This window comes from Sus scrofa, chromosome 13, assembly GCF_000003025.6.
Source record: "Sus scrofa isolate TJ Tabasco breed Duroc chromosome 13, Sscrofa11.1, whole genome shotgun sequence".
In the NCBI taxonomy this organism is placed as follows: domain Eukaryota; kingdom Metazoa; phylum Chordata; class Mammalia; order Artiodactyla; family Suidae; genus Sus; species Sus scrofa.
Window position 1 is genome coordinate 50,479,074 of NC_010455.5, and position 27,452 is coordinate 50,506,525.

General features: G+C 37.1%; 1 protein-coding gene across 5 annotated transcripts; it reads right to left on the bottom strand.

Moving 5' to 3' along the window:
• UBA3 (ubiquitin like modifier activating enzyme 3) lies at positions 191-25,828 on the bottom strand. 5 transcript variants are annotated; one of them, XM_013981879.1, is made up of 19 exons: positions 25,721-25,741; positions 25,495-25,536; positions 24,837-24,958; positions 23,586-23,706; positions 21,702-21,782; positions 17,925-18,007; positions 14,501-14,581; positions 9,615-9,658; positions 8,934-8,998; positions 8,470-8,625; positions 7,115-7,217; positions 6,863-6,976; positions 3,272-3,325; positions 2,476-2,512; positions 2,312-2,393; positions 1,887-1,987; positions 1,713-1,776; positions 1,572-1,626; positions 191-1,000 (listed from the first exon to the last, which is right to left on the bottom strand). In XM_013981879.1, the coding sequence occupies exons 4-19, from the start codon at positions 23,703-23,705 to the stop codon at positions 912-914; spliced, it is 1,329 nt and encodes a 442-aa protein (XP_013837333.1). In that variant the 5' UTR covers position 23,706; positions 24,837-24,958; positions 25,495-25,536; positions 25,721-25,741; the 3' UTR covers positions 191-911. The 5 variants fall into 5 exon arrangements, with proteins under 5 accessions (XP_013837333.1, XP_001924412.2, XP_003358544.1 ...); XM_001924377.6 differs by lacking the exon at positions 24,837-24,958 and having other exon boundaries at positions 25,721-25,828; XM_003358496.4 differs by lacking the exons at positions 24,837-24,958; positions 25,495-25,536 and having other exon boundaries at positions 25,721-25,816.

Sequence of the window (27,452 nt, forward strand, 5' to 3'; positions counted from 1 at the left end):
CCTTAACCCAATGTGCTGGATTGGGGATGGAACTCATGTCCCAGCGCTCCCAAGAGGCTGCCAGTCCTGTTGCAGGAGCTCCAGGCACCATAAAATTTTTACATTAGTAAATCTGCCTCACATTTAAAAATTATTTCTACATTACTATGGAACTACTTACCATCCTTAATATATACTTCAAAACATTTCAGTGAGAAAAGTAGACAATATATGATTTTATTAATAAATAGTGTGAAAGCATCAGTGATAACTGTTTAAACATTAAATTCTTTTAAACATCCATGTCTTGGCTTTAATGTTATGCATATTGGCCTTTATGGCACTGCAAGTAAACACACGAAAATATTTCCCATTTCCATGCACAGGTATTTAGCTATAACACCATTTATAAATTATTATGGACAAGGTAACTTTTGCAGTAATTTTCATTTGGACAGCCACAATTAAATGAATATTAAATCAGGCAAGAAGGAGGCTATGTTCAATATGATCTAGATGTCAGGTTGTCATATTTAATGTTATTTAAATTTAATTTTCTTATTTTCTTTAAAGAGACATCTTTTGTATATGTGGGCGCTCAAATGAAAACTGAAGAATCCGTTCTTTGACCAAAACAAAATTCACACATACAACAGTATTTGCTTCCTCCTCTAAAAGAAGCAATAGATTTGCTCAGAGTCTCTCTCTCCAGGCACAATTTTTCATATTACTAATGAAAACACTGACAAGCACCAACCCCAAAAGTCTGTCTTCAAGGGAAAGTTATAAAGATAAAAAAGAGTGGCTCATTATATATAAAAAAATTCAAATCCCAGCAACACTAATGCTAAAAATGACATCAATTAAATTTCTTAGCATCCATGAAGTACAGTATTTCCATGAGTTTTCTATTATGTACAGATTTATTTTCCTTAAGAAGTAAAATGAAGTTTGAATAGTACAGTCTGTGGTGTGGTAACATCAGCAACTGCCAATTCTTGCCCATCAACGAGTCCCAATTCTAAAATGAAAAAAAGTACAATTAACCCAAGCAAAAAATCTCAACAAAATGGATAACAACACACATATACACAAACTAAGGGGTATTATGGTCTAGATAAACAACAAATTCCAATTCTATTTAATCAAGGTAATATTATATTTCCTAGAGATTTTTCTGTGTTTCTTAAGATATAAGTAATTATGATGATATTACCATTTAAAGGCATTCAGAGTGAATCTAGAGAAAGCATTTTTACCAAAAGAAGAGTAAGAAATTGACTAGTATTAGTAAATATACTCATTTAAAATACTTTTAGGAGTTCCCGTCGTGGCGCTGCATAAATGAATCCAACCAGGAACCACAAGGTTGTGGGTTCGATCCCTGGTCTCACTCATCAGGTTAAGGATCCAGCATTGCTGTGAGCTGTGGTACAAGTCACAGACATGTCTCGGATCTGGTGTTGCTGTGGCTGTGGCGAAGGCTGGCAGCTACAGCTCCAATTAGACCCCTAGCCTAGGAACCTCCATATGCTGCAGGTGAAGCCCTATAAAGACAAAAGACAAAAAAATAGATAAATAAAATAAAATACCTTTCAATGTCTTGGAGAGATTTGGCCTTGTGCGTTCTTCAATAGAGGTTACTGACTAGAAGACAATAATGTAAAGCACATTGAATGAAATTAAACTTGTAACAGAAATGTGGAAAAAAATAAAAACCGAACACTGATCACCTGTAAGTAAAGTGTTCTATTTTTTCCCTCTAATGTGGCTGTGATGGCTGGAGATTTCATTTGCCTAAATTATGAGGGGAAAAAAATTCAAGTTCACTTTTTAAAATGCAATTTTAGTTTTTAAAGTTTTAAACTCACAAAATTTTTTCTACAACGTAAGTCCAGAACACTTACAGAGAAGCACTATTGGTTAGATAATCCAAAACTTCCTGCAGTTTAGCTGATGGAGAGAACTGAATGTTTTGCGGAAGCTGGCTACAAGCTGGGCAGTTTTCCTAGATACAATATAAAATAGAAATCACATGAACCAATAACCGTCTCTTTATAATGATGAAATTAAAATCAAGTTGTTTTATAATCACACATATTTCTATGAACAAATTTTTATGCCTTATAGGCCATTTCTCCTAAATTATTTTATAATGTAGTATTTATTCCAGGCTATACTATAAAGGATATAATGTAAGTAGTATTCTGCAAGTTAGAAAATACTTAGAAAAGGTGTGGGAAACTTCATATACATTTCCAACCAATAATTAATATTTAAAAATCAAAGTATGCATGGTCAAAAAAGTTTTCATTAGTATACTACTACTAACCTTTCTCTCTGCTTCAAATGTGTATGTGTACAGTCCATCTACATCATTGAATACCAAGTAATTATTAAGGGGAATATATGCACTGTAATGAAAAAATATTCATATTTATATAACTGAACCAGATCAAAACAAAGATTTACAAATAAAAAAATGAAATCCATTACCTTGTGGCTATTTTGAAAACCTCAGTGGCACATACAGCTGAAGGGGAGAGAAAATAAAAGCATGTTAACTCAATGAAAATTAAACATTTAAAATTAGAAGTTTTTTTAAAGTCAGTTATAAATCAGAACAGATAATTTTACAGGGCTCTTGATTACAAAATAAACATAAATATACATATATACACACTTTTGTTAAAAAACTGAGAAAATAACAAATTTTATATTTGTTTTGTATAATCCAAGTAATACAGTAAAATTACAAAAGTTTATCTTCCTTTTCTTCAGATTAATGAGCACCCTGTTAAATTGATTAAAAGGAAATGATACTGGAGTTCCTGTCATGGCGTAGCAGAAATGAATCCGACTAGGAACCATGAGGTTGCGGGATCCCTGTCCTTGCTCAGTGGGTTAAGGATCCTGCTTGTGTTGCTGTGGCTGTGGTTTAGGCCGGCAGCTGTAGCTCCAATTCGACCCCTAGCCTGGGAACTTCCATATGCTGTGGGTGCAGCCCTAAAAAAGTAAAAAAAAAAAAAGTAAGAAAAGAAATGATATTAAAATGTCCCCTTACCTCAGAGCATTTTATCTATAATATAATGTAAGACAAAATATATACAATGTCCAATAGCTTTTTTGTGGCTTTTTTAAAGGTAGCTTAATTATATCACCCACCCAAGAAGATTATCAAATTCCTAGAATAACCAGTTTTTTGAGATTAAGTAGCTGTAGAAATGTCAGTTTAGGTATCAAATCAAACCTAAAAAGAAATCAAAATTAAGTAGTGGCCATTTTTCCTCACCTGCAATGACTGCATTTGTGGAAGCTACTGCAGGAATGATTCGTTTTACCACCCCTGAAAAAATATATTAAAGTATGGTCATTTCTTTTAAAAAGTAGGTATCTTAAATTAGACAATATAATCATTACATATTTTCCATAACTTGATTTTTCAGGTTTTCAGGTCGGAAATTAGACTTAAGTTTTTAACCGTGAAACAATCTTCTTCCACATTCACATCATTCTGCAGCATGTTCAGAATCTTAAGTTATGGGAGGAAAGAAAAGTAAATTCTTCCAAGTTTCACATAAAAATGAGACAATAATATATTGATAACTGCTAATAATCAAGAGTGCTTATTTTGTTTCAGGAATAGTATGAAGTTTAAATATTACTGAATTTTCATTAATGCCATATGTTAGTCTTATTACTCTGATTTTAAAGACAAGGAAAATGAGGTTGAGAGAAACTAACATCCACAGCTATACACTTCATAATTAATGGGTGGTTTATGAAGTCAGCTCTGCTCTAAGGTACATAATCTTAACTGATACATTATATCATGCTTTACTCAGCAAGGGTTAAGTATGGAAAATAAGACATTCTATTCACAAAAATGTAAAACGAACAGAAAATCTGCCCCTCATCATCTTTGTTCACTTTTCAACTTGGACTACACAAAATGTTAAACACAGTTCTGTTTCTACCCCAATTTTTTGCTATCAGTATCCACAGATAGGAATGAAAAAAGCCCCACCTTAAACCATTTCTTGAAGTACAAAATAAATATTCCATAACTATTTGTATTGGTCTCTTTAGAAAACAAAAATTCAGAGAAAAGTAGCCATATTATCTTGAGTATGAGAGAGCATTGAAAAGATGTGTTCCCAGACTTAAGGTATAGACAAGTTTCTAAAACTTCAGAACAAAGGGAAGTATCCAAGACAACACGAAAGGAAGACAAAGAAGTTAGAGAAGCAGTTTTACAAAGTCAATTCTGACCCTTAGATTAGGTACAATTTCAAAGAAGAGAAAATACAGGGGAGCTAACCACATAATGACCACTAGAAGCTCTCTAGTGAACCAAAGAGAACAGGATGGACTGAAAGAAAGAATAGACAGTCACAACAGTGAGGAGTTAAAGAGATATTGACCAATAAAAACAATGCCAAAAAGAGAAAGACTCGCCCCTGTCCCCTTCCCTCAAAAAAACCTGAACTGCACCTCCAATTTGGCTTCTGTACTCCGTGTGAAGGCCTGCAGTCATCAGGCTGAGAAGTAGACACCACCAAGCCTTGCTAAAAGGCATAGAAGGATAAATGAGACTACACACTGAAATGAGTTTACAATTCCTGATCAGAACAAACTGAATTGATTTGTTAATTCAATCAATTAGCAAATAAATGTGCACTATATGCCAAATACTGTTCTAGGTATTGTACAGAGGAGCAGTAAAACAAAACAAAACTAAACAAAACAAGTCTATTCTTACAGTGATGGAGGAGGCCATTAGACTGGATGGTCAGGAGCTGAAACCTAAACCATGAGAAAGACCCAGCTATGCAATGACCTGGGGAAAGTTGGAGCAAGTCTATAAACAGCAAGGGCAAAGGCCTCAGAACAGGGATGAATCAGAGTGTAAATATGAAACATTCTTCATGTAGAAAAACAAGGCTACCATGAGGACAGAGCAATTATAGAAAGGTAAAATAGTGAATGGCTTAGAAATCATTTTTGGCTGAAGGATAAGGAAAACTGGTTGAAACCAGAGGGGCAAGTAGCCACTTTGAAGGGGTCCAAGGAAGAGCATTCCAGGCATAAGGATCAGAAGTATTAAAGCTCTGAGGTGGGACTATGCTTGGTATATCCCAGTGACACAGAGCAGGTCAAAATATGGGAAGTAAAGGGAACAACAAGGAGTATATAAGAATGAAATTTTCAAAAAACATTACATCAGTTAAAAAAAAAAAAATCACAGGAGAGAAATGGCAGATTTTCAAAAAGACAAAGCTCCTTCTGGTGAACTTGATGATCCTGGACAAAATTCTAAGAACAAACTGTGAGTGTCTACATCGGGAAACAATGACCACTAAAATTGAGCATTATGATTGTTCAGAGACAAGTCACAAGACTACTTCATATTTAGTTACTGGGACTAGCTTGGTAACCAGGGAAATGTGGAAAATAGTATATCCAGGCTTCAGCAGAGACTCTAAAAAGGTCTTTCATGACATCCTTGTGAAGAGAGCAAAGAAATATGAAGTACTCAAGAGGTATATATAGATCACTAGAATGAGACAAATCTAAAAGTGCCTGACCAGAGGTATGATTCAGATGTCTATTCTCAGCTAGTTTAGTCTTGTCAAAATGTTTAACTAGTTATTTGGAAAAGAGATACAGAATATGATTATTAAAACAATATGCGATATGTAGCTGAAAAGTATATACTAACTTTATGTGGCTTGGGCATAAAAGAATACACATATATAAAGAGAGAACAGTAGGTTGAATTGAAGAATAAAATCATAAGGACCTACACTTGAGATAAAACAAAACTACCACCCCTTAAAACTGCCAAATCTATAATAGAAAGATGTGACTTAGCAATTGCATATATGGAGAAAACCTCCAGATTTTAGAAGATAGTAACCTGAAAGAATTAAAAGCATAGCATCAACGTAAGCTACAAACAATTAGGAAAAAAAAAAAAAAAACCCTGCTCCTCCTCTAAGACTGCATTGATGATCGGAAGTGTCTTATCAGACACATCCCAGAACAACGCATTCTCACCTAGACAGTTAAGAGAAGTATGGATAACTAAAATATGGTTAGAAAAAACCAACATTATGGAGTATTGAGTCATGAAACATGCCAAAGGGTTAAAGGAACTAGTAAGGTTGGTGGGAATGCTAATGATTTGGAGGGTTCAATACTTTAACAGCTATTACTTTTTTTTTTTTTTAAGGGCTGCACCTGTGGCATATGGATGTTCCCAGATAGGGGTCAGATAAGAGCTGCAGCTGCTAGCCTATGCCACAGCCATAACAATGCTGGATCCTTAACCCACTGAGCAAGGCCAGGGATCAAATACGCAACCTCATAGATATTAGTCAGGTTCTTTACTGCTGAACCATAACAGGAATTCCTAAGGGCTATTATTTAAAAGAGAATTAAATTTATATATGGCAAATCTTGGGAAAATATTCAGACCTTATACAATACGGAGATTTCTGTTCAATATATAGAAATGTCTTAACAATAATGACCAAATGTGAAATAGACTGCCCCAGGAAGGGATGAATTGCTCTTCAGCCGAAGATAAAGTAAATGATTTGACCTAGATGAGTTAGGCCCTCTTCCAATCCTAAGTAAATACGATTCAATGATTTCACTAAATTCCTCCTGGTTAAGAAGTAGTATGGATTCTGGTGAACTCAGTTCCCTCCTACCAAATTTGGGACACCTGGAAACTATTATTTCCATGGTAGCTTTACTAAACCTCAAATGGACAGTACTATCCAAAATCACTTATCAGTTATTTCCTTGAAAGCATTCCAATCCCTGAAAAGGGGATCATTCTAAGAACATAATTCACGACTATTCACTAACTTACCTTGAGTGAGTCTATACGTAACACCTCTAATATTATATTGTGATGCTCTCTCTAGGGATTTTTGGAAAATCCACTGAATATGGTCAGGATCATCTCCATCTAATGGAACCCCTTCTGTTAGGGGAAGGAAAAAAAGGAAAGGAAGACAGAAACATGTAAACAAAGACCAACTTATTTTTAATGTAATTTTCCAAATAAATAACATAGACAAATATCTTACGTAAATCTGGATTGTGAAATTAGGTTTATTACCTCCAAAAGGCTGCTCCTTAGGCCACTGCAATATCCTTACATACTCAATACAGTGCTCTGGTAGCCTGGGCATAGATGCAATGGTGCACATGGGAAAATTAACCTAAAACCACAGTTTTCCTTTTTTAGTGGATTTAAACAATAAATTATTTTAAAATGTAACTTCCGGTTGTGATCTAGTTTGTAACCATTTTCAATAACTCATCTTAGCCCTCTATTTACAGAAACAAAACATTTTATACCATGAAAATGCCATTTAGGAGTTCCTGCTGTGACACAGTGGGTTAAGAATCCGACTGCAATGGCATGGGTTGCTACTGAGTTTGATCCTCAGCCAGGCACTGTGGGTTAAAGCATCCGGAGTTGCCACAGCTGCATCCAGGGATTCAATCCCTGGCCCTGAGAACTTCCACATGCTGCGGGTGTGGCCAATAAATAAATAAATAAATAAAATGAATTTGAAAATAACAGATCTTCTGAGTCACTCCCCTTAGCTTGATCTGCCTAAAAAATAGGTCTGCTCTCCATTTACAAAATACATATAAATTTAAGCTTTGTTAGAGGAAAGGGCTGAATAAAATCTCGAATTGCTATGTTTACCTAATATTTATATCTGAAGGTATAAAATCAACCAAAACAAAAGAAAATTCACAGTGTTAAAATCTGGAGTTCCCGTCGTGGCTCAGCAGAAACAAATCTATTATCCATGAGGACATAGGTTCAATCCCCGGCCTTGCTCAGTGGGTTAAGGATCTAGTGTCACTGTGAGCTGTGGTATAGGTCGCAGATGCGGCTTGGATCTGGCATTGCTGTGCCTGTGGCGTAGGCCAACAGCTATAGCTCCGACTGGACCCCTAGCCTGGGAAGCTCCATATGCGGTTGGGGCAGCCCTAAAAAGACAAATAAATAATAAATAAAATAACTTTCAAGTAAATACTAATAATTATAAATCAAAATTTCAAATGTCCTTAAGTGAGTATGTAAAGAGCCCCATCTTTGGAAATCATTCTCATTCCTGGTATCTTTACCTCCTTGAAAAGACAAAAACCAAAGAAAATAGATTACAGCTATACAATATATAACTTTGTAATTGATCCTTTGATCCCTACTCTCCAAATAAAAAAAATACAAACGAATTATGAAAACAAAACAGTATCAAAATGACGTTATTCTGTCTGTATCTTTCCTCAAACAGAGCAAAATTTCATGCTTTATCATCTTTCTTCTTGGGATGATTTTTTAAATATGGTACCCCATATCTAGAAATTGTAAATATTGACTAGTCTTTCTTAATAATTCAACCCTCATTCCACCCCGAGATACTATAAAATAGATACAAGTGTTTTTATGATTACCTGCGGTGGGTACAGTTCCAGTGTGCATTCAATACAAGCAGTCATTCCTGGGAGAATTACTCGGGCATTTCCTTTAAAACCTTCTGTCCCCCCATCTATCAAAGGGACAATGGAGCTTGGATCTAATACACCATCTTCATAATTTAGAAGAGATATCTAGAAAAATTATTTGAAGGATTTATAAGGAGAACGGGATAAGAATTCAAAAATAAAGAAAATGCTATCAAGTAATTCTATGAGTCAATCACACTGTTGAGTACTAATATATCAAATCAAGGGACTATTTTCTTAGCAATTTATGTCCTCACCTGAAAATTAATGACTGGCAATATAATCACTGGACTATGTCTATCATTAAAAATTAAACTGTGATTTCTCAAAAATATGTCATGAAAGTCTCGTTTTCAGTCTGTTAAAAGCAGCACCAAGAACCTTAGAGAATCGTAACAACACTAAGTCTTTACCAGCATGCCATTTATCCATCTTCTGGCTATGATAGAGTCCAGTCCACATACAATTATATGAAATTCTACAAGAAAAAAACACAAATTTAGTTTTTTAAAGTATCACAGCACAAAATAATTCAATTTCTAAGAAACAAACAAACCCATTTTTCACTGTAATACACACACAGCTTCTAATCCTTGAGTAATCTTTACTCAAGACAGAATACAAATATGTGGCTAACAATGCCAACTAGAAATTCAAACAGTGGCATTCCCTTTCCGATCAATTGACAACCTCCTGAAAAGTCAACACCAAGAAATGAAGGCAAAGAAAGAAACAGCCTTCAAAAAGCTACCAATCTTCAGGAGTTCCCATTGTGGCTCAGCAATAACGAACCCGACTAGTACCCATGAGGATGTGGGCTTGATCCCTGGCCTCGCTCAGTGGGTTAAGGATCCAACATTGCCATGAGCTGCTGTGTAGGCTGCAGAAGTGGCTTGGATCTGGCATGGCTGTGGCTGTGGTTTAGGCAGGCAGCTGCAGCTCCAATCTGACCTCTAGCCTGGGAACTTCCATATGCCACGGGTGTGGCCCTAAAAAAGACAAAAAAAGAAAAAAAAAGCTACCAATCTTCAAATAAACAGCAACTAAAAACAGTAAGAATTTAGGGAGAATTTAACTTCAAGTGGAAAACTTACGTCGATAGAAAGTGTCGTTAAAATCCTGAATCTTGTTGAAATGTCTGAATACAAGTAAAGGAACTTAGGCTGAGTTTTTATCTTATAAAGTGAATTTGACAATGCCATAAGGATCACATTATAAATGTATATTTAAAACAAGACATAAGTCATCAATGTTCAAAGCAATGGAATTCAAGGAATCTGACAAAAAGAACACAACCCTAGCTCTCAGAAAAGCTTTTTCCTAAACACTCTTCCCCTAACTACTTAGCTTCTCTCATCTCCAAATCCCCATCATTATAATTCTGTCTCTGCTATACTTTCTATTCTGCTTCAGTTTTTATATAAAACTGTAAGCCCCAGGAAAGCAGAATGCACATCTTCAACCACCAGGACCAAGCTAAGCAGCAATTAACATTTGTTTAGTAAAGGAAACAGACATTGTATTTCCCATTTTAGAAAGGTGATTTTAGGAGTCAATATACTACACAAAATAACAAATTGCACACCTTAAAATTATACAATGTTATATGTCAGATAAGATCAAGTAGAAAAAAAAAGTTACCACAAAGCTAATTTTAAAAAAACAGAGGAGTTCCTGTTGTGGTGGTAACGAGTGGTAACGAACCCGACTAGAATTCATGAGGACATGTGTGTGTTCGATCCCTGGCCCTGCTCAGTGGGTTAAGGATCCAGCATTGCCATGAGCTTCAGTGTAATTTGCAGATGTGGCTCGGATCTGGCATTGCCACGCTGTGGTATAAGCCAGCAGCTGCAACTCTGATTAGACCCCTAGTCTGAGAACATTCATATGCCACAGGTACAGACCTTAAAGTGAAAATATAAAAATTTTTTAAATAAACATAATTTTTAAAAATAGATGTTTTAAAAGCTTTTTCAAGTACTTACTGGTCATTGGGTTTTGTTTTGTTTTGTTTGGGGGTGGTCAATGAATTCTTTCTCCCTCTCTTGTTTAACTCAGTATTCCAAATCTCTCTCTCCTTACCCAGCCCACACCCTATCAGCAGTCTTCCCCAGTCTGGAGGGTGCCAAGGGAACCCCATCCAAATTGGTGGGGAATGTGAATCACAGTACGTAGCATTTGAACAGAATATCTACAACAAATTTTTTTTTTTTTTTCTGTTAGGAGCAACAAGGACAATATACGTTTGCTCTAGATTTTTTTATTCTAGCCTAAAAATAAAGTTATGAAAATTCTAGTTCTCACCCACTCAGACCTCTATTCCTCTGGAATGCCAGACAAACAAGAGACAAAAACTACAGCTAGAAAAGGGAGGTCAACGATGGAGAACAGTATAGAGGTACCTTAGAAATCTATACATAAAACTACCATATAACCCACTATTATTGCTATCCCACTCTTGGGCATATATCTGGACAAACCTTGCCTTAAAAAAGACACAGGCACCCACATGTTCATTGCAGCACTATTCACAATAGCCAAGACATGGAAACAACCCAAATGTCCATCAACAGATGATTGGATTAGGAAATGTGGTATATATACACAATGGAATACTACTCAGCCATAAAAAAAATGACATAATGCCATTTGCAGCATCATGGATGGAACTAGAGACTCTCATACTGAGTGAAGGAAATTCGAAAGATAAAGACAAATACCATATATCACTTATATCTAGAATCTAATACATGGCAAAAATGAACCTTTCCACAGAAAAGAAAATCATGGACTTGGAGAACATACTTGTGGTTGCCAAGGGGGAGTGGGAGGGAGTGGGGTGGATGGGGAGCTTGGGGTTAATAGATGCAAACTATTGCCTTTGGAATGGATTAGCAATGAGATCCTGCTGTGTAGTGCTGAGAACTATTTATAGTCACTTATGATGGAGCATGATAATCTGAGAAAATAGAATGTGTACATGTATGTGTAACTGGGTCACCATGCTGTTCAGTAGAAAAAAAAATGTATTGGGGAAATATCAATTAAAACATAAAATAAAATAAAATAAAATGTTAGGTAGGCTAGGAAAAAAAAAAGAAAGAAAGAAAAGGCAGGTCAAAAGAGAACCAGAGCAAACAATGAAGGAACAATAGGAGATAGAGGAGCAAGGCCAAGAAATCCCATCTCCTAGAGTTCTACAAAACACCCAAATTTTCACAGATCTAAATAATGGGGATGGACAAAGAATGTGAACACTTGGGAAAAAAAAAAAAAAAAAAAAAAACCCTCTGTTTCTCCCTATAGAGATCTGTATTCACATTATTGAACTTTTTTATTTTTATTAAGATAGTACAGAGGGGTCCCACATTTCCTTCACTCAAGTTTCCCCCCAATGGTTACATCATATACCTACAGCACAATATCAAACCCACAAACACAACATGGGTACAATGTGTGTAAGGTTGTCATTCAACCACATGTAAAACTGTGTGACCACAATAAAGATACACAACTATTCATCACCACAAAGATCTCCCTCCAGCTACCCCTTTTACAGTCACACCTATCCCCTCAACCATCCCTGATCCCTGGCAATCACTAATTTGTTCTCTATCTAGATAACTGTCATTTGAAGAAGGTTATATAAATGTAATCATACAATATATGACTTTTATAGACACTGGCATTTTTCATTCAGTATCATGTTCTTGATATCCATCCAAGTCATATTTCATTAATTGTACTTCATTCTTTTTTATTGCTCAGTATTATTACAAGGTGTGGCTGTTATCACAGTTTAACAATTCACCTAGTGATGGATATTTGGGTGGTTTCCAGTTAGAGGGTACTGCAAATAAAGCTGCTGTGAACATTTGAGAATAAGTTTGTACGTGGACATAGTATTCATTTCTCTGGGGTAAATACCCAGGAATGAAATTTAGTCATATGGATGGTACCTGTTCAGATTTTTAAGAAACAGCCAAATTATTTTCCTGATGGCTATATCATTTTACATTTCCCGTCAGCAATGTACGAGTAATCCAGTTTTTCTATACTTTTGCCAAAACTTACTGATATTTTTTATTTCAGCTATCCTAATAGGTGAATAGTAATACCTCACTGTGATCATAATTTCAATTTCTTATACCTCATGATTCTGAAAATCTTTTCAAGTGATTTTTGCTATCTTCAGTGAAATATCCCTTAATATTTGTTGTCTATTTTCTAACTGCATCGTAATTTTTTACTGTTGGGTTTTCAGAGTTCTTTATATGTTCTTGATTGAGTCCTTTGTCAGAAACCTACTTCGTAAGTATTTCGCAGTCTGCAGCTTAGCTCTTCACCCTCTTTACAAGATCCTTTACAGGGCAGAAGTTTTTACTTTTGATCAAAATCAATTTAACATACTTTTTTCTTTAATGGCATGTTTCTAATGTGGTCTGAAGACTCTTCATCAAGCCCTATGTCTCAAAGATTTTTCTTATATGTTACCTTCCAAAGTGTTATATTTTATGCTTAAAACTATGATGCAATTTGAGTTGTTTTGTTATTTTGAGGTTTGAGATTCACTTTTTTGCCTAGTGACATCTGATGGCTTGACCACAATTTATCAAGAGATAGTCTTCCTCCCTTGAACTGGCTTTGTACCTTTTGTGACTATAAACTGGCCACACCTGCAGGAGCCTACTTCTGGTTTCTCCAGTCTGTTCTGCTAATCTCTCTCTGGCAATACCACACAGTCTTGATGATTGTGGCTATAGAGTAAGTCTTAAAATTGGATAGTGACTCCTTCCACTTCGATCTTTCTCAGCATTGTTTTAGGTGTTCCTTACCCTTTCTATCAATTTTAGAATAATCTTGTCTGTAGCAACAACAAAAAAATGCAGGCACTTTGATAGAAATTGTGTTAAACTTATACACAAATTTGGGGAAAAATAACATCTTTAGTATGTTGAATTATCCAATTTTTGAAAATAGAATATTTTCCCATTATTTAAATCTTCTTTGATTTCTTTCTTCAGCATTGTGCAATATCAACATACAAGTCCCATACTTATTTTGTTACATTTACACCTAAGTGTTGTTCCTCCTTTTCTTTTGAGTGGTTGTAAGTGGCACAGTGTTTTAAGTTTCAGTTTCCATGTGTTCACTGCTAGTATATAGAAATACAAATGATCTTTGTATGTTGATTTTTGAATCCTTCATAGTAAATCCCATTTCCTGAATTTCCATGATATACTAAAAGTTCCCCATATCCAAAGGTATAGGAATTAATAAAGTGTGTATACTCCTTTTTTAAAACATATTTCTTGTAAAAATAAATTTACTCCAACATGTCTTCCACATTTGGCTAATAATAACGCTGACTCTTTGCTGTAGTAAGACACAAAGATTAACAGGATCCAGCCTGTGAATTTAGAATCTAGTAGAGGAGACATACCATTGAAACTAAAATTAAGGGCAATAATGCAAAACAGAAGATGGCACTGGCTACATAACTAGATTTTAAAATTACAGCCAGGAGTTCTCGTCGTGGCTCAATGGTTAATGAATCCGACTAGGAACCATGAGGTTGTGGGTTTGATCCCTGGCCTCGCTCAGTGGGTTAAGGATCCGGCGTTGCCGTGAGCTGTGCTGTAGGTCACAGACTGGGCTCAGATCCGGCATTGTTATGGTTGTGGCGTAGGCCAGGCAGCTATAGCTTTGATTAGTCCCCTAGCCTGGGAACCTCCATATGCCGCGGGTTCAGCCATAGAAACAGACCAAAAAAAAAAGCATATAACTTTAAAAAGAAAAGATTGGAAGGACATAAAGCAAAGTGTTATCAGCAGTTATCTCAGTAATAATAAGCTCACTGCTGCTGATTTTCCTCTTCTTTTTGCTGATCTGTATTCTCTACGCTACAACTCTTTTACAATAATTTTTTTTAAAGCTTCAAAAAATTAAGTATTAAGTAACTTATTTTTCAAAAGGATACGGAACTACATTGCAATTAGGAACTCTGTCATTTAGAAATTCTGCAGCAACTTCAGCCTTAGGTCTTCCAACATCTTTAGGCCTACAGGAAAAATTATATTTCAATTATCATTCATGATACAAATCTACATGATCTACATAATCTACTTTCAAACATAAAAATATCCATGGTGAGTTTATCTGGAGGATATTGAGAAGGAATATTTTTACCTAAGTATTTCTGATGAATAATTAGCCATTCAACACTAAATGTCAACCCCTGGTGCTGTTTTAAACTAAGTATTTACAAGTATTGACAAATCTAAGTATTTAAGTGAAAATATGAACAACAGTGGTTTTTTTTTTTTTTTTTTAAGGTAAAGCATAACAGCATGTTCCCTGGCTACTTCTCACTATTGCATTTCCCAATGCAAGAAATTATCCCAGGAGTTCCCGTCGTGGCTCAGCAGAAACGAATCTGGCTAGTATCCATGGGGATACAGGTTCGATCCCTGGCCTCGATCAGTGGGTTAAGGATCCAGCGTTGCCGTGAGCTGTGGTGTAAGTCGCAGATACAGCTTGGATCTGGTGTTGATGTGGCTGTGGTGTAGGCCAGCGGCTACAGCTCTGACTAGACTCCTAGCCTGGGAACCTCCATATGCCATGGGTGTGGCCCTAAAAAGACAAAAAAAAAAAAAAAAAAAAAATTATCCCAGATCCAGAGATTTCCAAGTATCTGCCCTGAATCCCAGATCTTTAAGGTGTTACTATGCAAGTCTTGGTTGAAATAAACTTAGGGATATTAGGGATGCAAGAATGTTCACTTATCCCCTTCTTCCAGTGTGTGCTGATTAAGAAGTACATTTTGTGTCCCAGAAGAAGCCATAACCACGTTTTTGAAGGAATAATTCCAGATGCATTATCTGAAATTGCAAATGTTACCAATATTTTCAACAAGGCAAAAATTAAAGACCTCAAAAAGTCACTCCTAGATAAAAACCATAGCTACAGACAGGAAAAGGCATAAATTCTCGCTCTTCTACAGCTCAATACAAATGATATTTTCTTTCCTGGTATTTCACTCTCCTCACAGAAATAAACTATCCCCTCATGTATATATAGTTCAGTGCTTCATTAGCACTTTTTCACAACATATTTTTGGTTCATATAGAGGTCTATCAAACTACTAGACTATGAACGACTGGAAGAAAGTTACCATATTCTTATCTCTTTGTATTCCTTCCCATTTAAGCACATTTAATAATAAGTGAAAATAAAAAATCATTGTGCTCGATAGAATTCATATTTTATTTAAAATTGGAATTTAAAAGAAAAATGCTCTACCAAGTCAATTTTCTTCCCTCCACTAGAGCAGTATTCTTTTTTGACTGAAAACTTCGGACAAGAGTTTTATTCTGCCTTTGTCCTGAGTTGCAATAGAAATGACTCTGGTAAGTCAAGGAACTTGATTTCAGCCCTGCATTCAACTACCTGGAGAGTGTTCTTTATATATGTAAAGGAGATCAAACAGGATTTCAGGAATCTTTTAGGTTGTGCATTTTATGTGCTTTTACAGTAGAACTCAAATGAAAGAACTCCTAGATAGTTTCTGTGGGGACTGTACTTTATCATTCCCCAATTTGGGAATAAGACTGCTCCATTTAAAACTACACTTGGAACAAAATGGCCTCTCACACACATCATCATTGCAGGACACCTTGGCCTAATTACCTAACCTGAAAAACAAGTACCTACCACCCTGGGGTTTGCTCTGAGATTAAATGAGGTAATACAGATAAAGAGCTTAGAAAGTACTCACACTTGCTAAGCACTCTACAAACGATCTTTCATCATGTTAGCTTCAAATTAAAGGATGTGGTCTGGTATCAGTAACCGATTAATTCAATGGATGTCCTTTTTTTAAAGTGGTTATACAGGAGTTCCTGGCCATGACTTAGAAGTAACGAACCCAACTAGTATCCACGAGGATGCAGGTTCAATCCCTGGCCTCCCTCAGTGGGTTAAGAATAGCGTTGCTGTTAGATGGGGTATAGATTGAAGATATGGCTCCGATATGACGTTGCCTGTGGCTGTGGCTCAGGCTGGCAGCTGTAGCTTCAATTCAACCCCTGGCCTGGAAACCTCCATACGTGCAGCCCTAAAAAGACAAAAAAATTTTAAAAATAAAGTGGTTATACACTAAAACTGTGTCTGACTGGAAAGGGCCCACAAGCTTTTTCTTTTTTTGCTTTTTAGGGCTGCACCCATGGCATATAGAGGTTCCCAGGCTAGGGGTCTAATTGGAGCTACAGCTGCTGGCCTGAGCCACAGCCACAGGCAATGTCAGATCCGAGCCACATCTTCGATCTATACCCCAGCTCACCACAACGTCGGATCCTTAACCCACTGAGCAAGGCCAGGGATTGAACCTGCAACCTCATGGCCTCAAATCAGATTATTTCTGCTGTGCCACAATGCGAACTCCAGCTTTTTCTAAGAGAAGAATAAACAAAAAAATAAACCTTAAAAGAAGGATTCACACTGCAATTACAATACTTCATTAACTTGACTTAGTTAACCCATCCTTTAATCTCTTTTAGATCTTTCAAAGATAAAATAGGTTTTATGCCTACCCAGTAATTTAATCCTTCTGCTAACCTTACCTCATCCTGCAAACCTAACACTATCTGAGCACTTTGTCAGTACTCTAATCACCAGAGAGAGCGAGAGCAAGAGCCAGAGAGCAAGAGCCAGAGCAGAGCGCGCGCACGCCCTGATATCTCCATATCTATAATTTTTTGATTTACAAAGACACTTTTATCTAAGCCATTCAAGACCATAAATACCACATACTAATATCCATTAACAAACTTTTCCTCAGGTCTGCATATATGGCCTACTTTCAGTTTTTAAAGTCATTTCTAACAAGCCACTTTTAGATGCTTTCTGTGTTACCTGTACGTCTAAGGTAATTATCCCTCTTTGTGCCATTTATATTGCTTCTGGCTTTTCTCTCCTTAACTCACCATTTTCTTTCCTTTTCTAGAAAAAGCTTTTCACAACTTCATTGCCCCAGAGTTGCCATTCAAATCTTGGCTCACAAGTCTCCACTAATGTATCTCAGCAGGTCCTAACATACAGTTACTATTCTCATGAAATCACCAGGAAGAAAAGAGCTGCACTGAGTGTTTTCAGGGCATAATCACCCCAAAATCACAAACACCTTTTGGAAATTTCTTTAAAAACAACAAAAACATGTATTTGCTTACAAAACTTTTACCAGAGTACTCAAAATTTTCCTGCAAAATTTTACCTGAGCTGGGAGTGGTAGTTATTTTCTTAATCAAATTAGTGTTAGCCTCTCACTAGTTTTTTAAATTAGCAAACTACAATATACTCAACTTCAAATGATAACCACAATTTTTAAGTAAGATGTTAAAACTTACCTAAATAAAAACTGCCTATTTAGATTGGAAACATCTATAGTGTCCATGTCTATAACATGAATCTGTCTAAAACCAGACAATGCCTGTGGGAATAAAAAGAGTCCAATTAAGCAGAGGTTTTCACACACTTGAATTTTAAAATTTCTTTCCAATTGCCTTAAATCTACAAATTCTAAATAATAAATTCTACACAATAGTATTCATTAAAGAGTCCTACAAAGGTACATAAAATTCAAGGTTCTTGTAAAGTTCAAAAAAGTATGACTCAGTTTTAAATCGTCTATAACCAAAAAACAGTAACTCAGAATTTCTATAGTTGCTTTATAAGCCTATCAACACATTTGTGAAGTTTACTGCTTTGCTGCTACAAAATATTTTAATTTTATTAGTTTTACCACTTAACTATATTTGCTATTCTTTCTTGGAATACTGTTCAAAGTAATTTCTATAAGCATTATCTTAGTTTATGTAACATTAAGCATACCGCCATTGAGAAATAACTCTAAGATTATATTATAAACACATATACACTGTACATGTAAAAGAAATACCTTAAAAGTACTGACTCAAGAGCAATCAAAAAGCTGTGGAAAAGGAACAAACTCTTTTGTTTCAATGATAATGCCATATATTTTAACAGTAAAACCACTGTTCAAATTTACTAGCAAAAGCAAAAGATTAAAAAAAAAAATAGGTCTCAATAATCAATTATGCTTTTCTGGTCTTGGTCAGCTTCCTTAAGTAATCAAATTGAATCACAAGGCAATAGTTTCCCCATTTTTCTGCCCTTCTTTACAGTAAGAGATTCTCAAAAAGTTGTCCATACTTGCTTTCTCAAATTCCTCTCTTGACAAACAAGATTTGCTCACACCAGGCCATCAAAAACTGCACTTGTCAAGGTCAGCAGTGACTCCACATTGCTACCTCTGATGACCAACTCTCCAGCCCCATCTGCCTACAAAGTGAGGGGTTTGGACACAGGACTGGGGCCTCAGCTCCTTTCGCAACCATCTCTCCCCACCAGCCCCAGCTCAACTTTACGCAGAGTCTGGTAGGCTTTTATAGTGACAGCTTTCCTGTCACTATAGCGATGGGTGGGGCAAGAAAGCAAAGCCTGCTATCTCAAGTATTTGACAGGGTGTGGATCAATTCCCCTCCTTAAAACGCATTATTCCCCTGGTCACTCCACTCATGAGAATCTGAATATTTTTAAAAACTGGTTTCCCATTCACCACACTCACAAGTTTTCCTGGCCAGGTTTTAGAATTTCTTTATGTTTACTAGTTCTGGTTAGTTCTCGTGACTTCCGACAATCTCCTACAATAAAGCATCATCTAACATATATCTCAACAATTTTCAAAACCAAAGCCATTCTTGCTCACCAACACCACTAAATATGTTCTTTTTCCATCCCCTTTCCATTTCAGTGAGTGCCAACTCCACCCTTCCAGCAGGCTCAGGACAAAAATCTTATTGTGTCATCTTTGACTCCTCTCCTACTCTCATGGCCCACACCAATCCATCAGGAAATCCAGCTAACTCCATCTTCAAAACATATCCATAAGCCAACCATCTCTCACCACCTCCAATACTACCACCCCATTCTGAGTCACCTCTTGCCCAGATGACTTAACAACCTTCTAAACAGCCTCCCAGCTTCCTCCTCTCTTCTTAGTCTTTTCTCAAAACACCAGCCACAGTGATTCAAGTTAAAGTCAGATCAAGGAAACTCACCTGCTTAAATGTCTCCAAGGACTTCCTGACTCAGAGTAAAAGGCAAAGTTCTTACAGAAGCCCGCTTGGTGACGTTCACTCCTAGCCCCTCCACTTCCCATTATCTCTGATAGCCTCCTAGAAAATGCTCTCCCTTACCCACTTCTGCTTCAGCTATAGTGCCTCCTTCCACTCCCTGGGACATTAACAGTCATGCTCCCACTTCACAGCTTTTTGCACTTAATGTTCCCTTTGCCTAAAATGTCCTTGCTCATCTTTTTGCCCAAATAGCACCTTTTTGTGAACACTTTTCCTGCCAGCCAGGCTATCCTTTCTTTCTCCAGAGCATATATTACCATCTGACATACCACGTAATTTACTTGTCTTTTTTTCCCCACTGAAACATAAACCCCAGAAATACTGTCTTGTTCAATGCTGTACCTTTAGCATCTAATAAAACAATGCCTGGCCTATGAAGGAAGGGGCTTAATAAACATTTACTCAATAATATTAATGTCATAGCTTTTTTTTTTTTTTTTTTAGAATGAGCCTTTGGGAGTTTACAATCAATTGAAAAAGTATATATGTATATCTCTTAGAACTCATGTCTAAAACAAACAAGATAACAAATCGTAAAGTTGAAAATCCTTAGGTTTCTTTTGTGTAAGAGGTTATTACAATGCAATAAATAAATAACAAGGCCATTCCTAAAGTTGCTTGATGACTACTCCTCAGATCTTATCTCCAATTATTTAACATTTAAAACTGCTATGTGTCACATTTGTAAATAACAGCTTCGAAATGGAAAAAGTTAATTATATTTAGAAGAGTGTGTGCACACAATGCCTACCAAAAACACTGCTCATCCTCCATAATGTTTTAGTTCTCACACTGCAAGGATATTTATGTCTGATAAGGTACAGTATTTTGGCACCCTATCACAGAGCATAGCATACATACTGCTGTTTATTTTGTGTGAAATCTGTTTTCCCAATATTTCAAATTCATTAAGGACATTGACAATGATGACCTACAGTCCCCTTGGACCCCAGGAGAGCACTAAGTACCATGAATTGTATTAAATTTTTAGTTTCACTAGGAGTGATGTTAGTATTTCCTGGAAAAATTAATGTGGCTGTTTCTATATAAAGTTTAGTCCCAGGGCTGACTTTTAAAGTCTTTCATCTGGCTGTTAACATGCTTCATTTTCTAAGGAGCCTACTCTAGCATTTCCAATTTTCTATAGAATAATGAGAAGGCTCTCTTTCATAAAACAGCTCTAAATTAATTCTTCTTCTAATCCATTTTTTTGTTATAAACAGCTACTTTGTAGTTATCAGACATCAATGAAACTGATTCATTAAGTCACAAATTATGGATATCCAGCCAGAATATGGAAATAACTTCACTAAAGAGTACCCTCTCTTCAGAGGATATTCATTTAAAACAGACTGAAAAAAAAGAAAAAGGTTTAGTTTTCCCAAATTTTATGGGTCTACTACCATATAGTCATCAAAAATTACTGTCTGATCAGAAAATGTAATGACCTAATGCTTCAGTGAAAAAAATACTTGACTAAGAAATGACGATCAGGATTAGATTCCAGGCACATGACCATAATCCAGAGAAACCTGTCATTTAACATCCCTGACATTTTTATCTCCATCTATATAAAATAAGACATCCTCCTATACACAGAACTAGGTTATTTTGAGGAACAAAATGATAAATTTTTTTAAATTACATGTTAAATATGAATTACCAGTTTTGTTATAACTTCACTGAAATAATGAGCACTTTGCAAGAGGAAGCACAAAGATTAGTTTTACAAAAAGCAGAAAGAAAACAGAAGTAAGAATTTCAATCAATGACTACATAGTTGAGGACTTTAAGGTTTAAAAAGTTACATCATTATTGTAATTTTTGTAATTTGACTGGCTAAATTTAGCAAACAAAGGCTCAAAAAAAAAGGTTAACGATCATAATAAAATTTCTAAATATGACAAAAGGAAAAAGGTTTAATTACCATAAAGGAGAAAAAATACATATTTATATAGATATTACCAGATTTTTCAGGAGCTCACATCCTAAGCCGCCAGCTCCAATGACTAGAACTTTACATGTTTCTAACAAAAACTGGAGAGACTGTAAAGAATGAAAAAGCATATTAAAATCTGGTTGACAAAAACCTTACGTACCATCAATAAAGCAACAAGCCATAAAATAGTTTCTGATGTTTCCATGAAAAACATAATTGATGATTAAGAGCAAACTTTGTATTTAATAAATTATTTTAACCCTATGAACCAAGTAGAACCAGAAATTGTATACCCCTAATGATTACAGCGTGTTACAATTTCAGTATTTTTAAATTGACTTTTATTGTATGAAATTAAAAGGCTTTTTTTTTTTGAATGGCTGCACTCAAAGCATATAGAAGTTTCAGAGCCACGGCTCCATAGCAGCGGCTGCAGCAACACAGGATCCTTTGACCCACTGCACTGGGATGGGCATGGAACCCACACCTCCACCAGTACCCACGCTGCTGCAGTCAGATTCTTAACCCACTGTGCAAGGAACTCCTAAAGGCTATTCCTAAAAAGGAAAACTACGCCTATTTAAGAGTTGTCTTTTTTTTTGAAACTTTCAAAGGGATGGAAAGCATCAAATTCAGTTATTTAACTGACGTCCTAAAAACAGAAAAGTGTAAAAATCATAAGAACTGAAGATCAAGCCCTGTACAAGGTGTTTAGAGGTCTTAAAAAAACAGGGGGAGAGGAGTTTTCAAACAATAATAGGTGCTTTTGAATACACTCAGTTAAACTTAGAAGACATGAGATGACAGGAAGAAAAAAACAGAGAAAACTCTTAGAAAACTGCCTATCAGCAGAAATAATTTTGAAACAATCACTTAATAGAAGTATGTTAAGTTATTAGGCCAAAATAACAATTTAGAAGTACAATATGATGGATTATCCAAAAAAGGAAATTAATGTCAATTTCTACCCAAGATCAAAGGACAGAATAGTGTAGTTCCCATTGTGGCTCAGCAGTAACAAACCCTGACTAGTATCCATGAGGATGTGAGTTCAATCCCTGGCCCTGCTCAGTGGGTTAAGGATCCGGCGTTGCTCTGAGCTGCACTGTAGGTCACAGACGTGGCTCAGAACCCTCATGGCTATGGCGCAGGCCAACAGCTATAGCTCCGATTCGACCCCTAGCCTGGAAACTTTCATATGCCATGGTGCAACCCTAAAAAAAAAAAATAAGAAAAAAAGAAAGGAAAGAAAAGTTATTCAGATAATACATTGAATTAAACCCAAGAGTCTGCACCTTAATTTTAAGATCAGCCCAATTCATCTATTTCAAAACATTTCCTCATAAATACAAAAAGACATAAAAATTTACTGTAAAGAAATACTTTCTACTTTGTAATAAAAAATAAGTTGTATTTAATTGAACATTTGCTTTAAGCCTGATACCACCAGCCCCAAATTTTATTCCTCTGTCATACAGCAGTCACATACTTTTTAACATGCAATTAATTATCTCTAATTCCAAGTGAAGATACTCATTTCAATCACATTTCAAAATATAAACAAGAATATCTATATTCCCATGAAAATTAAATTTCTCATAGCAGGACTAAAAAGGTGTGTCTCAAAAGCCATTTTAAACTGGAATTTTAAGTAAAGTATAACTTAGAATTTTGAATGAGGCTATGAAGTTATTTTACTCTTGAAAAATTTCAACCCATTACATGAGAAATGTGAAAGTAACAACTCAAATATTAGTCACTCAAATATAATCAGTTGCAAATATTCCATTTAGTATTTTAAGGTAAACAATTTTATTAGTATTTTGATTATAAGAGCAAATTGATAAGCATTTTATACTTTTGAAACATAAAACTATTACAGGAGTTATTTAAAAATAAACGTTTCTCACTTCAGTGCTCGGTTCGAAATCAGGGTGTGTGAAGGGTCCAGATCGCTCGAGGAACTTCTTTACATGGTTCCAGCGACCTTCCCAGTCTCCAGTGTCCCCACACCCACCATCAACAGCCATTCTGCACAGAACACAGTAAATTCAGCTGCAAGATGAGTATGAAAAAGGCACACCTACAACTACTCTGGTTTCCCCAAATGAAAAGGTAAACCACACCAGACCTGCTAATAAAAAGGGAAATATTCAATGTGGTTATGCTTATTATACAGTTCATTTAAAGGTAAGCACTGTGCATGTTTGCTGAAATAAATCAGTCAATCCATTTCTGGGTTCCACAAAAACCACTAAGATCAAACTTGGGATACTGGTCAATCAGTGAGAAATGGGCTTTGAAATTTACTAAAGAATACTGCAAACTGCCCCAATCTGTTCTATCAACACACCTGCATCAGGAAATAACAATTGCAAGAAAAAACGAAAACAAAAAACCCCTACACTTTCAGAATCTTGATTCTTTAAACTGAACACAACTTATGTGTCCTTTCAAGTTTGAAAGGTGTGATTTTAAGGTTATTTTTGATGAGAGGCATTTTCACACATTTTTCCCTGGGAGGTGCTAATTTTCAAAAAAGAATCTCTTAGGACTACGAGGTGGTTTCTATTGCTACTAAACACAAAAGAAGTTACAGGTAATAATTACGCCACATATAAAAATTACTATCTAGAAATCTTTTAGAACATACAACTGAGTAATGTGAGACTACTCTAACAAAATACATTCCAAGATTCAGGTTTAGTAGTGATTATATTTAATTTTCAAATTTCCTATAATCCCACAATTTCTACTTTCAAATATATTGGTCAATATCCAGTTTTTACACAAGGGACCAAGTATTGCCTAGCACTAAAGATCAAAGGTTTAAGCATCACAGCTGAGTGTGGCTCCACAATTAATAGATTGTGACCTTGAGCAGATTACTGAACAGCCATAAACCTCATCTGTTGTTTGTTGTCACTTCTTAACGTTAGCACGAGGACAAAGCATAATCCACATAGAGGCCTTAATATAACACTTGGTATATCGTAAACACTCAAACTGTAGCTGTCATTTTAGCAAAAGGGGAAAGATGGGGAAAAATGTGAAATTAAACGTGTTCCAGTCCTCTTGCAAATGAAATTCAACTATTTGAGGGAGATAGCTAAAGACTAAGGCACTGCTGCTGGGAATTGGCACAGAAATTACTAACTCACCACGCCCACTGGAAGAGTACTTTCTTTTCCCTCCCATGTAAGGAGGAAGAAAAATCATGTGGTGCTGCCCAAGTTGGAAAACACTTCGTTTAAACCTGTCTCACCGGAACAAAACTAAGCATCTGATAAGAAAAAGGGTATGTAGTAAACGGGGGAAATAAGCTCTAGGAGTCAGCGCTCTCCTTCAGGAGCCAATGATTTTGCAAAAATGACTGAAGTGCTTAGTACAATACCTGACACAGTTCACATAAAAAGTTTGCAATTAATACTACTGTCTCAGTGTTTACAAAGCCAAAACGGCCTACTGTCCGTTTCATGTGTTTCAGTAAGATTCCCTTTTCACCATGTCACGGCTCTGACAATTTGGATGGGGAGGGGGCGCAAGGGTCCTTCGGCAAGACCTTTAGGTCAAGCACTCCGGCGGACCGGCGCGGGACCTGTGCGCAGCACCCAGCTCGGCACCCGCCGTAGGTAGAGACCAGACGGGCCCGCCGGGCCCCTGGGGCTGCGGGTGGGGGTCAGGGGATGAGGCCGCTAGGCCTGCGCTCCGGGTGCCCCCCTCCCAGCCCCCCGGGCCCGCTGCGGCTGGTCCCCTAGGCCTGGGGTGGGGGGAGGCGGGGGTCCCCGGAGAGGGCCCCGGCCTCCCGGCAGCACTAACTTCTCAGCCAGCAGCTCCTCTATTCTCCTTCTTTTCTTCTCCCTAAAAGAAAGAGAGAATAAAAGAAGGGTCAGCATCACGCTACGCACTGGGCGCCGCGAGGGGATGGGGGGCGAGGGGACCGGGCGGGGGGTGGAGGGGCCCCGGTGGAGGCGGCGACCGCCCACCGCCGCGCTCTCTCACAACCCAGCCCGATCCGGGGCGCCTGCAGAGGCCGGGTACTTACGGCTCCTCGCCATCCGCCATATTGTTCTCCGCCTCTTCCCAGGAGCCCCCACGGCGGGCGGAGCGAAGGGGTAGGGCGGGGCCATCTGGGAGAGGGCGGGGGGCTGCCGAGGAGGAGATGTGGTCCTCACAGGGGCGGGGCCAGTGACGAGAGGCGGGGTCGGCCGGGAGGAGGCGGGGCTGGTAGTGCTGACTGAGCAAGGCTCCCTTGGGTTCAACGACTTCTTTGTAATTAAAATCTTGATTAAATGCACTTAATTAGGGAAATCTTACCCAGTGTATAATGTCGTTATGCTGTGTGAAAATAAAGATGTAATACATTATTTGTTTATACAATTTATGTATATGCAAACATATCACCTAAAGACGATAAAATTTTGGACTATTTTCTTCCAGAGCCAGATAGACAGGAAGATATGTAGACAGATGGGGTGTGTGTGTGTGTGTGTGTGTGTGTGTGTGTGTGTGTACTTCTGTCTAGATGGCTGAATACAGAAAAACAAGCATATTCCAAATACACATGCTAACACACAACCTTTCTTGGTGTGGGACAAATGAGATTTAGAGTCAGAAAGAACAGTTAAATCCTTAACATTCCATCTATTGACTACAAGACCTTGGGTATGTCTCTGTCTTCATTTGTAAACTGGGGATAATAATGTGTACTCTCTAAGACTAGAATTAAGTGAAATCCACAGGAGTTCTCAAAATACAGTCCCTAATCAGCTGCCTCAGCATCATTAGGGGCCTTGTTACAAACACAAATGTTCAGGCCCCACCCTCAACCTTCTGCAAAGCCCTGGATGATTCTGTGCAAAATAAAGCTTCAGAACCACTGAAATGGAATACACAAAGCCTAATGGGCACTCAATAAAAGAAGCTGCTATTAATAAATTATGATATTTAATCTCTTCTTTGTCCTTTATTATCCCCCTCAATAGCACTCATTGAGCTGAAAGTCAGTGCCAGGCAGTAAACGGCGGGATAGGGTTCACAGTCTGTAGCAGGAGACACCAGCCTCTCTCCAGGTCACATGTCTCAATATCAACCCAAAAACTCTTTTTCTTGCCCACACAACTCTGAAGGTGGAAACTACTAAGGTTAAATACTTCTTTTTCAAAATGGGCTCATATGCACTGGGTCCCTAGCAATGCAACTTTTTGGAGACCTTTCCATTAGCGGCAATGAGCATTACAACACCCTTAGGTGGTAAAAAACCAGCAGGCACTTTGGAGATCATATAGTCCAAACCCACACATTTATTAAGAAGGAAGCTGAGGCCCAAGAACAAAAAGCTGCTGGCCTAGGAAGGATGTCTGCAAAGGCATCTGGCCCTGCAGTTGCCTTGGAACTGACACCCTGACTCACTGTGGTGGCATTTTGATAGATGACACCAGGCACTCCCACTGGTTCAAAAAGACTGATAAGAAACAGCCACCTGTCCTTGCAGGTAGTGAAAGTAACAGTGACATGCAAGCAAAATCTACACAGACTTATTTCATTTCAAATGAAAAACATCAAAAACTATTAGGCTAATCACTATGGTTTACATACAGACAGATAAATATTCTGGGTGTTCCTATCTAGAAGCACAGTTTTGGACAGAAGAGCCCCAGAAAATCCTCTCCATTGCATCTGATCCCATTGAATGAATAGTGACAAAGAGCTGTTACTAAGAGCATTTCAAACATAGTCCGAAGTAAAGTAAGGATTCCACATGAGTTCGTTTTATT

Excerpts from the sequence above, each read along its gene's own strand:
- UBA3 (XM_001924377.6), bottom strand. The coding sequence starts at position 25,740 with ATGGCGGATGGCGAGGAGCC. Across the intron at positions 8,999-9,614 it reads TAACGACACTTTCTATCGAC|AATTTCATATAATTGTATGT; the intron begins GTAAGTTTTCCA and ends TTTTTCTTGTAG. Across the intron at positions 3,326-6,862 it reads TACGTATAGACTCACTCAAG|GGGTGGTAAAACGAATCATT; the intron begins GTAAGTTAGTGA and ends ATATTTTTTCAG.